General features: G+C 34.9%; 1 protein-coding gene across 2 annotated transcripts in view; it reads right to left on the bottom strand.

Annotated features, from left to right (window-relative positions):
- LOC143915241 (very long-chain-fatty-acid--CoA ligase bubblegum-like) overlaps window positions 1-14,103 on the bottom strand; it is a 37,895-nt gene that overhangs the window by 314 nt on the left and 23,478 nt on the right. Inside the window, exons 2-16 of one of the 2 annotated variants that reach the window (XM_077435790.1) lie at window positions 6,700-6,809; window positions 6,539-6,614; window positions 6,058-6,262; window positions 5,840-5,974; window positions 4,448-4,649; window positions 4,265-4,366; window positions 4,040-4,189; window positions 3,856-3,965; window positions 3,632-3,772; window positions 3,319-3,537; window positions 2,965-3,199; window positions 2,753-2,893; window positions 2,554-2,679; window positions 1,470-1,590; window positions 1,318-1,338 (exon numbers count right to left, since the gene is read on the bottom strand). In XM_077435790.1, coding sequence (XP_077291916.1) covers window positions 1,318-1,338; window positions 1,470-1,590; window positions 2,554-2,679; window positions 2,753-2,893; window positions 2,965-3,199; window positions 3,319-3,537; window positions 3,632-3,772; window positions 3,856-3,965; window positions 4,040-4,189; window positions 4,265-4,366; window positions 4,448-4,649; window positions 5,840-5,974; window positions 6,058-6,262; window positions 6,539-6,614; window positions 6,700-6,768 — 2,053 coding nt within the window. In that variant the 5' untranslated portion in view covers window positions 6,769-6,809. Of the gene's footprint in view, window positions 1-1,118; window positions 1,339-1,469; window positions 1,591-2,553; window positions 2,680-2,752; window positions 2,894-2,964; window positions 3,200-3,318; window positions 3,538-3,631; window positions 3,773-3,855; window positions 3,966-4,039; window positions 4,190-4,264; window positions 4,367-4,447; window positions 4,650-5,839; window positions 5,975-6,057; window positions 6,263-6,538; window positions 6,615-6,699; window positions 6,810-14,103 lie in introns of those variants that run through there. The other variant, XM_077435791.1, reaches the window with a different exon arrangement.

Genomic DNA, 14,103 nt, shown 5'->3' with positions numbered 1-14,103 from the left:
AAACTGGGTGGCAGTCCAGTCCATAAACTGGACTAAACGCAATTCTCCTCTTCTCGAATGATAGATTGCCCATCAGATGACGAGTAACCTTTCGATGTGCACAGATGCAATTCTTAAAATTGAGTTGGATCTGCCCGGCGAGTTCAAACTCGCCAGAAAGATCCAACTCAAATTTAATATTTGCATTTGCGCACATCGAAAGGGTACTCGTCATCTGATATACAATGTATCATTCGAGAAGACGAGAATTGCGTTTAAAGCTGCCATCCAGTTTATCTGTCGTTCAATCTGTCTGGTGATTGTCGAGCGCTTGCACCAAACCCCTGACCAAGTCTTATCCGTAACCCATTTTACATCACCGATGACTCATGGGGTTACATCTCCAGAGCAGCATTCACACTTCTGTGATTCTCCCGCATAAATGACTCCTACTATACATACATATAAAAGGGCACTCACTAAATGTCTAAAAAATTAAGAGAAAAGGTGTACATGATGTTTTCGTGTAACAATAATAAATAAATAAATAAAAAAACCCCTATTAAAATACACATATGTATCGTAACATTCGTAACACATATAACATGTGCTTATTGTCATATTTACTAAGGTGTCTTCAAGTGCACTCATTACACACACATATGTATACTTAAAAACAAATTACACATACATAAATAAGATAAAATTTCCAGTCTTTCGATTCCAAATGATAATAAAAAAAAATCTAAATTTTGCATTATTATTACATCACATTTAGTCAAAAATTATGTTGTCATTTAATTTTAATTGGAAGACTTTGTTCAATGCCCTAGCTAATCATTACATATATATTTCAGTCAAATTACAATATTTATTTATAGGTATATAAATGGTCCCGTTGCACCCATTAAAAAAGGCTTATCGTTGTCTTAAAAATACATCATAGAATTTTTATCACAAGCATTTGTAGTTTATGTCAACTGTTGCGTTATATATATATATATATATATATATATATATATATATATATATATATATATATATATATATATATATATATATATATATATATATATATATGTATATATGTATATACATCTCATTTAACAAAAATAGATAGTTTTAGGCCGAAAGTTTGTCTATCCTTGTTTCTTTCAAACGGACAAAACAAAAGCGTGCGAGGCTTAAGATTAAATTCCCGATTAATACCCGCTTTAAGCAAAGTGCATACTATCTCTTTTTGTGAAACAGATATGTAACAGTTACTGGAGAGTGCATTTAATTAGACTTTATACATGGATTCTATTATATCTTCATATTTAGCTGCCACGACGTTGCGCTTTATCTTCATTGTCGGACCTGTAATGGAATTATAAATGATACAAAATGTAAACAATATTTATTATACATATATGAATTTGAAACCAACAAACAAATGAAAGCGTTCGCCAGTTTATTTATAGATAAATAATTGTAATATAAATTTTTACCTAATTCTCCAGTGTTAATCGAAAAGTCAACCGGTAAGATTTTAAACTTTTGCACTTTTTGCGCATTAGAAATTGCAGCTCGGTTTGCTTTTACGATTCCGTCATTGATGGCCTTCATAACCTATAAAATTACAAGAACCAATAAAACTTCACAGAAAATATAATAATACTACATTTGACGGTTTCATAATCGACAACTGGCATTTCGAATACCATACAAATTTGTAACAGATACCCATAGATATAGAATACATAGATACGCCCTGACGCTCTAAGCCGATCACCCTGTTGGTGAATGCACATTCTCTCTCAGTAACTAGTTAGCTTCTAAGTCGGAAGGTCGATTGATATTTTTCGAAAATGCGAACGTATTCAGTGAAATTGTGTTACAATAACTCAAGAAAACATAATAAGGCGGATGGCATCACATATAATAAGTAAAAATTAATATATAATGTCTTCAATTATAGTAGTATTTTAACATATAATGAAATATCGGCGCGATGTATGTACTGTTGTATGCAGTGATTGAACAGCGGTCGACAACCTCTGCCAGAGATGTCTCTAAATGCACGCGTATATCTTGTTGGCACTGAAGGAAATTCAGAAATCGACATTAAGTTTAAAACTACAAACAATGAACTAAATATTAAAGTTTCAGCTTTAAAATTGATCCTTGTGGAAGTTACTAATGTTTAAATATTGTAATAGTTAATGATGGTTTTATTATAGTAACATACATTTGTAGTTTAATATAGTGTGTATAGCTAAATATTTTTTTCTTAATATGGCTTTATTAGTTTGGTTTACTGTCCCGCGGAGTGTCCAATAAAATAAAGTTATAAATAAAATAAAACTTCAGTGCATGTACATATGTACATAAACTGGTTGCTGACCACTGCGTTTTTTTGCGTTCCTTCCCTTTTTTTCACCACTTCCCCGTTAGTTAAACCCCCCGCACCCCTAAGTTGGTGGCGACAACATCTCCGACCAAAAGTGTACGTAATGGCTTATCTAGGTTATTCTACATCTATGCAGATACCGATTAGATATACACGAAATGTCTGTCGACTGTTTTACGAACCGTTTCCTCATTTTGACTCAATATTTCAGTGACGGTAGTAGCTGATGATCCGAGGCTGGCCAACCACCGTAGAGATTCACTGTTCAATTTGTCAATCGGAGCGCCAGTTTCGGGATCTATCTCCGTCTGTAGATAAATAATCAAATTAATAATAGCATCATAAGACTACATAGCCATCATATAGAGAGGAAGTTCATACTTGGAAAGATAGTAGCACCGACAAGTACTTTTTGCGATCCCCGACGACCATAGCGTTAGAAATGAACGGCAACTCGGACTTCAATTGCTGCTCGATGGCAACAGGAGCTACGTTTTCACCCCCGGCTGTTATAAGCAATTCCTACAAACGACCCAAAGTTACATAAATAATTCAATTCGTTCGATCACACATAGTCATCGTAGAAAATTTACTTTGATTCTGCCAGTTATGGATAAAAATCCATTCACGTCTGTTGTGCCGACGTCGCCAGAATGAAGCCAACCTTCCTCATCGATAGCCTCTTCGGTCTTCTTCACCTCGCCCAGATATCCCATGAAGACGTGCCTTCCCCGTAAACATATCTCACCGTGACCGTTGTTTAGTTCTGGATTATCGATTTTTGTCTCGACTCCGTTTAGAATCTTTCCGACCGAGTCCAAGTTGAATCTATAAGACATGTTATTTAAATATGAATATATTTGTATTTTCAGTTCTTTTCACAAAACTACACACTACATATGTATAGGTACATATCTTAAAAAAAGTATACACCAACTTGTACTTACGCTTTTATAGTACTCAGTGTGTGAGCTCCGCTAACTTCTGACATGCCAAAGACGTCCATAAGGGGGATGTCGAGACTCAAGAAGTACTTTTTGATATCAGCAGACAGGGGAGCTGCAGCCGTCACGAAAAGACGACACCTGCTGAACCCTAAAGCGGCTTTAACCCGTTTCAAAACCAAAAATTTGGCTAACGAGAAGCTGTATGAAACATAATCTATGCTGAAATCAAAACGAAAAAATCAGATAAAAAATTTCACTCAAATAAAAATATACATACGTATACTTGTATTATAACATGTATGTATATGTTTACCCGTTGATTCGATCGATGTGATGATTTAAACTCTGCTGTTTTGCCCAACCGGCGATGGCACGCTTCAACGGCCCATTGGACGCACTGATCGACATCATCTTCTCATACATCTTCTCCCAAACCCTCGGCACTCCGAGAAATCTAAAAAACAAATCCCCATTATAAAAACAATACTTCAATGCATTATTGTAATCGAAAATGGTAGGTTGAACGACTTGGTTTACCTGGTAGGTTGAACATCTTGTAAAGTCTTAATTAGAGATCCCTTCAATGCATCCTTATCGGCGAAATATATCGAAACAGCGTTGTATAGCGGTAAATATATATCGACTACCTGAAATTCAGAAATGCGTTATTATTAACTCTAAAATATATATTTAAGGATAATTTGAAATGAATTATATTAACCTGGGCTGCTACATGACTTAGTGGTAAATAAGACACGATGCTCTCGTATCCAGGATCCCAGTTGTCGAGCTGTAAGGTTAATGCATGAACTTCCCACACCAGATTATCATGAGATAACATAACACCTTTAGGGTTTCCTACAGTTCCCGACTGCAATTTTAAATTAATTTTAATATATGTACATACATACAACAAAATAAATCCATTTTATTATAACCAACGCACCGTATATACGAGGGTACAACATTCGTTTATTCCCATGGATTTCAAAATCTCGTCCAATTTTGTATCGGGTTGAGCTGCGCCTAATTTCATCATTTGATTCCACTGAAAGTACACAAATAGGTTTTTATATAAAATTTTGATAAGTATTCATACATTGAGTGTACGTTAGCTTGAATTACATACGGTATATGTGTTTTCTAGCGGTGGGTCGATTTCGCCTTCCCATTGTATGGCTGCTTTGAGATTCGGCAGACGAGGCCATATGCTGCGTATTTTTTCCATCTGATTGGAATCTTGCACCACGACGACGTTCGCCTGACTGTTGTCTAGGACATGGTAACATGCTTCAGAACTGTTTGTTGTATATATCCCGGCAGCTATTCCCCTATTCAAATAATATTAATATTACATTACATTGAAAGTAGTGTGTTGACAAACATGTCTACAGAACAGGAGCAGTTTAAGATTCCTCTAAAGTTTGGTAGTAAATAAGTCTAAGTTCAAGTCTTTATGGTAATATGTATACCAGTAAGCGCTGACAAGGATTGTTTGGTAAAGGAAAAGGAAATTTTTAAAATAGAATATATGAATTTATACTGTCACATAATGGTAAGAACACGCTCAAAAGTGCAGCATGGCACGCTTAGGTCGACTCCAGCTATGATAGGCGTGTCTTCATGTCATTATCAATTCGTACTATCTTATTATTTCGACAAATTTTTCCTACATTTCTTCTAATATGGGAATCACCGTTATCGATCTCTTTCAAACCTCTGTCAATACAAAGATAAAACATCACTGAAAACACTCCAGGGTAAGTTTTAAGAAGACTCTCAACAGTACAGAATAGGAACGCGTTTTTTTGCATATGCAAAACGTATTCAGCATAATTTTTGACCGTTTCCCAGCCAAGGTTTTTAAGAGGATCTTTATTTATGTTCAGTGAATACAAGTTTCATTGTATCTACGGCGAAGGAGATAGTTGCCCAACTTCGGAGGAGTGGGCAGGCTGAACTCCAAAGACTCACTGGCGTCTGGGGCTGGTGCGCTGGTATACATCCTTGTTGGTTGTGCAATGCGTAACTTTATGATGCGGCTGTGTGATGAGACCATGCTTTCTGGGATTCCCGCGGGCTCGCGATCAGGTAATTGGAGCGAATCGAATTGTGTCTTTTCCGTTGTATGAACGAAGACATTTCAGACGAGGGTGTTTGTACAGGAACGCGATGATGCAATCGTACAGCTTGCGTTGCGTCACCGACTTCGGTTCGGGATCGTAGAAGTTTTGCTATATTCTTACATTTTTAAGAAATAGTTTTCATTTCACTTTCAAGAATCAAAATATTGAACCTAACCTAACTAAAAGATTGAGCCTAACCTAACTAAACTGAATGTGTTCAGAATGCTGAGAAAATGTATGGTACCTTTCAAAATTTTTGGTAGTTTAAAGGCTTGTAGGACAATCCAAAAAAGGTTGGGGGAGACAAATGATAATTGCATGAAACTATTATACACAAATTATATAATAGTTTACAAGAGCTTAGCATTCTTATAGGTATGGCAATGAATACTAACCCAGCGTGTATTGCAGCAAGATCCGATATGAACCACTGCGGTGAATTGAATCCAAGGATGCAAACTGCGTGATGCTTCTGAAGACCAAGTTCAATGAAACCTTTAGCACATGTACGTATAAGCTGCTGGTATTCCCTGCAAATTAAAAAATTATATATATTCAAATTAAATTTCCGATTCTAACACTTGCGTACGGCTCATCACAGATCGATCATTACCTGTACGTAGACTTATCCCAGGATCCGTCCGGGTTTCTAGACGCTATTGCCACCACGTCAGGATAACGAGCCACTGTTCGACTGAGCAGACCCGGCACCGACACTGGTGGTTCAGAGGCAACGCCTTTATCGAGGACTCGTAATTTAACACGGCCACTGGGTAACGTTGTAGTGTACTCGGTAGATGGTAACAATTGATTAGGTCCTAGAAATTGTACAATGTACTGTTAGAAGAGCATTCGACATTAATTCTATTACATACATTAAACGATTAGGCTTGCTGAGTAAAACCAAAATATACATATAATGTATAATTATGCTTAAAAGACTAAATATATTTACAAGAGCATACATATATGCAGTATATGTATGTTCCAAGCGAAAGTTATTCAATATTAGTCACTATTTAATTGTTAATATACACTCAAGCAACGCCAGGTATATTTGCTAATTGCATGTTCATATTTGATATAAATTTTACCATTCAAGAAAGTTTCGTCAGTTCCGTTATGCGTAGAATGATTTGACATGTCTTTTGCCTTTACCTTGAGATCACCCTGAAACATTCATCATCATATATAAATAATGTTTAATATTAAATATAAACGTATGTATGTATAAAAGATTATCAACATCACTTACATTTTTACTAATTGAAATATCACTATGGTTATTATGATAACCGTTGGTCAGTTTAACACCGTTTTCCATGTTGGAAATGTATTGTATATACAATATTAACTATGCTGAATCTGCAAACAAAAAAATAAATTAATAAGCAATCAACATAATGAAAGGTCATTAATTGACAGCAATCAATGCAAGCTTGTAATGTTAAAATAGCATGTCTTACTTATCAAAGGAATAACAAATAACATATAACTTACATCACGTTGCAATACCATGCAATCATGCAAACATCTCATAAATGTATACAAAAATTAATTAAAATGACTTGCAACTGTTATTTTGAATGATATAACAGTTGACGGAATTGTTATCAAAGACGTCTTCGGCCGATAGTTACATAGATACTAAATATAAAATATACGATCATACTTGTTACACTGCAAGTATCATAAAACGTATATAGATTAATTTATTTGACAGATAGCACATACATATTCCTTTTTTTTTTGACTTATTATCAAAGTTGTGACAAGAGACATAATAAGAGAGCGCGTGTAAGATGAACACGTTTCCAATTTCAAATACACTTTTGTACCGGGGAGCTGATAACCATTGACACTGACAATCGAAAATGGAAAGGTCACGGAAACCTTGAAATTGTCCCATTTCATATCGACACGCGTTCTTAATTCCAAACTCCAGATTAAAGTTCACCGTTGGTGGTCATTTCGATAGAAACGATAAAAAAAATAAGATATAAAAGTTTATCTGTCTTTTAAATACTGAAAATATCAAATAGTGAAAAAGCTCTTTCTATGTATGAGATATTTTAAATAACAGTTACGTTTCAGCGATGATATTTTAATGATGATCGTTTAATTTTTTTATTATTTAATAACTTAATATGCCATAACTAATGTGACCATACGTCCCGTTTTGAATGGGACCGTCCCGTTTTTAGCTAGCCTATCCCGTTGTCCCCAAGCACAGCTTCGGGACGTCGAAATGTCCCGTTTTCAAAAAGAGAGCAACCCAAGGTTACAATTTTTATGCCTGCTCGGCACTAATGCGCTCGTAGAAATTGTCTTTTCTCTTATGAATAAATTGTGGACAAGCGAAACACAGTTGCAAGTCGTAATTCTTAAAGCAATGCTAATTACCAAATTAAATTTTAAGATATCCTGCCCAGAATTTCATTATTATTTGAAATCAACAACAAAAATATTCGAGCAAATTCGTTCCTCAAAAAATATAAGACCACATAAATTATTTATTTTCACATATTCATTCCTGTTCTTTTCATTAATAAATAAAACAATGAAAAAATATGCGTTTTTTTGAATACACATATGTACATAGCCAAAAATTGGTATATGTCTCGTTTTGAGGAAAAAATAAATGGCCACGTTAGCCATAACCCATATGATATTTCATCCAACACTAGTTTGAAATAATAATAAACTTGATTATCATTTCAATTAGTCCACAGTATGCAGTTTATTGATAATGTTTCTATCGAACTTTCAGGTCAAACCAGAGATCAAAACCCAGCATATCGTGCAAGTTTATCACCGCATGTCAAAGGTTCAACATCATGTTTTTCTGACGAGTATGCGACACGTTGTTGTCGTGATCTGATAAAGTGAATTTCAAAACAAAAAGCATTATCAAAATAAATATGCTGACCCGACGATAGAAGCTAACCAATTTATGAGAAACCGTATCTACGGCAGGTCATGATAGGCGACCAGAGATCAGCTCCGGTTAAATGTCCAGGAAAGAATCTATATTTAGAATAAGCACTTTCAACTCTATTGTAGACAGTTGCTATGTGTATGGATCCACTAATTTGTCTAAATAAATGATATACACTGGAAGTAAATCTTAACAACTTTATAACACTGTTTGCCGGTGGCAGAAATATCGAAAATAATTCATGAGGTGGTCTATAAAGTTTTATAGTGTGTGAAATTGAAATTGCTTCTGGTAAATTTTTAATGATTATAAAAGAACAGTTTTCAGTGCATTTTACGCCATTAATAATACATATGGGTAACGCTGCAGTTGTTTTCCCACTAGGATATTAAAGTAACAAAATGAGAGCCCCATGAACATTACTTTGAATCTTTTATGTCCTCGATAGTGCTCCTGCTCACTACTAACTGATGTCAATATTTAATTTCGCCGTCGATTGGCTTCAGTGCATTGTTTTGGTCTATGTAGCCAATCACTATACATTGACTAACAGCTGTAACGTTTACCCTAGTTCAGAGGTCGTCAAACTATCAATACTGAAGAGCGAATAATTAAGTGAAAGCACATTATTTATAATGTACAAAAAGTTTCATATAAGCTGTTTCAATTTCATATAATCAGAAGAGATTTGAACAACACCCTCCTTTTCCTTTATACAGGGTTTATATTATTTTTAATAGAATTCTATAACACTATAATTGCCCAAATTTACAATTGCAATTGTACTTGAGACATATACTCTACTGGGATCACATCTTTCGCTTTTCTTCCTGATGAATAAGCATTTACTTCAATTCAAAATCACCTTTGAGTACTTTAAATAGTATATGTATGTAGTTCTCAAAATCCGGTGATTTTCCGCTGTCTTCAGAAATGTATAGTCTTGAATTAATGTTTGAAAAGCTCTGATCTAGTCAACTTATTGAAGGAGAGTGTCGACAAATAAGCAAATGATTTTTTTTTTATTTAAAGGAGACGCGAACTACCGATCAATTGCGTGCAATTTCTAAATAGAGCAACTGCACACTGATTCATTAGTTGAGGTTCGATCTGTCATGAAATGGACTGTAATTTATGTCACATATGTAGATATATACATACCAGGAAGGCATAACAGTTAGACCCCCCCTTCCTAGACAATTAATTACAAACATTGCAGCATTTTTATTACATAAATCGCTGTTTTTCGAGAGGCTGAAGAACACAAAGTTGTTAACTTTGTGTTCAATAATTCATAGAGATATCTATTAATTTAGACTTGTACATAAATTTTTACATATTGTACATTAATCAAATTCAGATATTTGTGACATAGTGGGTAGGATGGTTTATGCCAATTTGATGGAGGAACCGTTTCAACAATGAAATCAGATTAATTGACAAACTCTGATAGGAAACGATCAAATTGGAGTCACAAATATCCAAATCTGACCAGCAGTATTAAAGATTAGCACAGGATTGAAACCGGTAACCTCTCGGTGCTAAACATAAACGCAACCACCGAGCCATACTGCTGGCTGGCTGGTAAAATACCATTTAAAAATATATAACCATAGCATTTTGACTACCGATAGTTACACTTGCTTTGGCTACCACTGAACTACATAGTGCAGTTTGCAAATTTGTTATCTAAAGTGGGCTGTTGACCCGAGAGTTGAAGCTCCAACTTCGTTGTCAGGTCATATCTCATTGGGCGCAAATGTGCACATTTACCAAATAATGCGGTGGCTGTGGACAGATTTAGTAAAATACACATATACTTGTGTATTATACATATATGAATGTACATCCGCCACAGATTAGAAAATATTATGATAACGCCTGACCTGCATGTTGATAATAATCCAAATGATCTTATTATGACTACATAGAACTTATGTATATTTATAATATGTGCTATGTATTATTGCGTGCAAACTCATTAAATATCTGATTGATTGATTTTAGTTCTTATACAGAACGATGACTTTGTAAAGAATTGAATAGCGTTTTGTGTGTATGTATATGTACACTACCGTCCATATGTTTAAGACCAAACCTATAACTCGATTTCTAATGTCCATTAAAATAATTTAGCGTAAAATAGTTCAAAGAAATGGGTATCATTTGTTTCCCTACACCCTTGGATTTAATTTGAGCAAAAAAAACAGGGATTATCCCATTGGTTTGTTGTTTTTTTTATATAAGGGTTCAAAATGGGCTCAAAGACACCGCGTGACGAATCGACACATGTTGCAATTCGACAACTCTACTATACGCAGTTTATGTTACGAACTTTATTTGTTATTTTATCCTGCTGATATGACATCGAAACAGTTCAAAATAATAAACCCTAAATGAATTTGGTTCAGTTTAATCTGATCAGTCAGACTTTGAAGTCGTACTAGCGGAAAAATTTATAATACATAAAGAGGACAAAAATTTTTGAAGAAATATGGGAAAAAATAAAAATCTCACCATGGAAACTCGAGGAGCCATTATTGCTCTTTACAAACAGCAAAAAACCCAACGATATATCGCCGAAAATTTGAATATTTCGAAGACTGCAGTACAACAGACGATAAAAAAATTCCAAAATTCTAACAACATTATGGATTTATCAAAATCAGGACGTCCCAGAATCACAACACAAGCATTGGATCAACAAATGATATTATTGAGCAAGCGAAATAGAAGGATAACGGCACCAGAAATCGCCTCTGACATAGAAAAGACAGCCTTCAAAAAAGTATCGGTCACCACGGTTAAACGTCGGCTGATGGAAGTGAAGCTGGAAGGGCGCATAGCAGTAAGAAAACCATTATTAAGAAGAAATAATAAAGCGAAAAGACTAGCTTGGGCTCTTCAGCATCGTAATTGGTCAATTGAAGATTGGTCAAAAGTGATTTGGTCCGATGAATCGAAGTTTGAATTGTTCGGTTCGAAAAGACGAGTTTACGTCCGGCGCACTCCCCAAGAAAAAATGATGCCAGACTGTGTGCTGCCAACAATCAAGTATGGTGGTGGATCCATAATGATATGGGGATGTTTCTCAAGAGCTGGAGTTGGGATTTTAATCAAAATTAATGGAATTTTAAAAAAAGAAGGGTATTTGAAAATTTTAAAAGAACAAGTTTTGCCGTGCGGCCGGAACTTATGTGGGCATGATTTTATATTCCAACAAGATAATGACCCAAAACATAAATCAAAGCTATGCATGGACTTCTTACAACAAGAAGAAGAAAAAAATAATTTAAAAATCATGAACTGGCCTCCTCAATCCCCCGATTTAAACCCAATAGAACTTTTGTGGGACGAATTGGACAGACGAACCAGAATCCATCGCTCAACATCCATAAATAAGTTTTGGAATCATCTACAGGAAAGTTGGAAGTCCATACCTCCCATCACACTTCAAAATTTAATAAATAGAATGCCGAGACTATGTGCAGCAGTGATTAAAAGTAAGGGTGGGTTTTTTGACGAAAGTTCAGTTTGACGTTTTTATTTTTTTATAATTTTATGTTTATTAATTGTTGTAATATCTTTATTTATTTTAATAAATGCGTATTTTTTGAACATAACTGAGTTTATATTTTTTAAATTGGTCCAAAATTGTGTAAAATATGCTCCAAAAACACTTTGGTCTTAAACATATGGACGGTAGTGTATATGAGGAGAAGTGAAACTTAATGATCTGTAGTTATTAAAATATGTATACAATATTTATTTTATTTATTTATACATCTGTATGTATGTATTCACATTTACGATCCTGAGACAATGTCCAAAGTTTTCGACTAAAAGTAAGTTAGTAAAAAAATGACCAAAAAATGCATTGTTAATTCAACGAATCGACGTCTTTCATGGCTTTTACATACGTGTGACGTCTTAGGTGAGGAAAGTTACATTTTAAATATTGAACTTTAATACTACATATGTTTAGTATATGTACTTTTGTTTTAAAATGATATATGTACGTGTATGTAGAGTTCTGGGTAAAATATCTAGTTTCATAAATTAGATGTACGTATTTTTTAGGTCTTCATTCTATACAAAAAAACTTTAAAAGTAAAGTTTTTCCATACGGAAAAACTTTACTTTTGCTATTCAAAGTTTCAGGGTCTTATTTTTGCTTTGAAAATGTAACACATACATACATACATATGTAAAATGAGTAAAAAATAAATTTTGAGCAACTACGTCAGAGCATCGTAGCCTGTGCACCGCGGTAATATGTGTTCTCCGAACAGCACTTCGGCCTAAGGGCCGGGCCGCACCGTGCAACTTTGTCGGCCGACTTGTTGCGCGACACGAATAAATGTATGGAAATGTGTGCAACAAAGAAGTTGACGAGTGCGGCATGTCCCATCTACCTGCATGCATTGGTCTGGTCGCCCTCAGCCAAGTTGTTCGCGAGTTGAGCGGTGCGGCCCGGCCCTAATGCGTGCGAGTGAGATCGCGTGTGAGGGAGAAAACCGAGTTAAGTTACTGTTTTGTCCCTATGCATATACGGAATAACTACCGACTGCCGATGAAGTACATTTATTTTATGACAACACATACCAGGAAGGCATTACAGGCAACCCCAATGCGCCTTCCTAGCCAATTACAAATATTGCAGCATTTTTCATTATATAAGTAACTGAGTTACGAGACACTGAAAAACTCGCAATTCAACGAGACATCTATCAAATCGTACACAAACTTATTTATTGCACATAAATCAAACATAAATTATTTTTTTACTAATTAGAGAAGGGAGCCGGGCCGCCGAGAGGGGAAGGAAGCTGGGGTTAAAGTTTCAGGGCCCGGACTACTTGAGGGGCCCCGTGTTAGATCGTTAGACTGATTGATATTGATATTTTATATTATTCTACATCAAAATACATATATTACTTTAATGCTAAATGTGTATTATTTTTGGATCTGCGCATTTCCGCGATCTTTGTGTCCATGTAAAATCGTACCTGTTATATGATACTTTCTTACTCGATTATTTCCAAAAATAGCCAAAAATACCTATGTACATATATATAGGTATTTTTCTAATAGTTCTGATAGATTTTTAGCATATTAAAAATATATCAATAAGATATTTTTTTTTGGTTTGTCATAGGCTATGGAATTCTATTTCCAGGGCCCGGGATTCCTCTCGGCCCTGATGGTGAGTGCTCAGACTTATCCTTTCTTTAAGTTTCCTCAAAAAAGTTTTTATTTATAATAACCTAGTTGTTTTATCCGGCTTCGCTCAGTATTTGTAATATAAACAGCTTAAACGTGGCGAATCTAATAGTAAATATTCATTTGTTTTTTTATTAAATTTATTTGAATGGAAAAAATATATATATAGAATCGAAACAATATCGAATCGTCGTCATAGATTTGTTTTCGATGTTACCAACCAACATTACATAATTACAAAGTCTCTTTCGAAATTATATATTAGATTAGCCAGCAGCATATCTTGGTGGTTGCCTTGATTCTGACAACCGAGAGGTTGCTGGCTTCGATCCCGTGAGTTGATCTCGATTGAAAAGAATTTATTCCGAGTATTATTTGTAGTGCTGCCGACCAGATTCGGATATTTGTGACCTCAAGTAGGTCGTTTCCTAAGCAGAGTTTGCCGACTTATCTGATTTCATTGTTGAAACAGATCCTGGTCAAATTGGCAAAAACCAT

Source organism: Arctopsyche grandis, chromosome 8 (genome assembly GCF_051622035.1).
Source record: "Arctopsyche grandis isolate Sample6627 chromosome 8, ASM5162203v2, whole genome shotgun sequence".
Lineage (NCBI taxonomy): Eukaryota > Metazoa > Arthropoda > Insecta > Trichoptera > Hydropsychidae > Arctopsyche > Arctopsyche grandis.
Note: the sequence above shows the minus strand (reverse complement) of the source record. Positions and strands in the feature narration are given on the sequence as shown.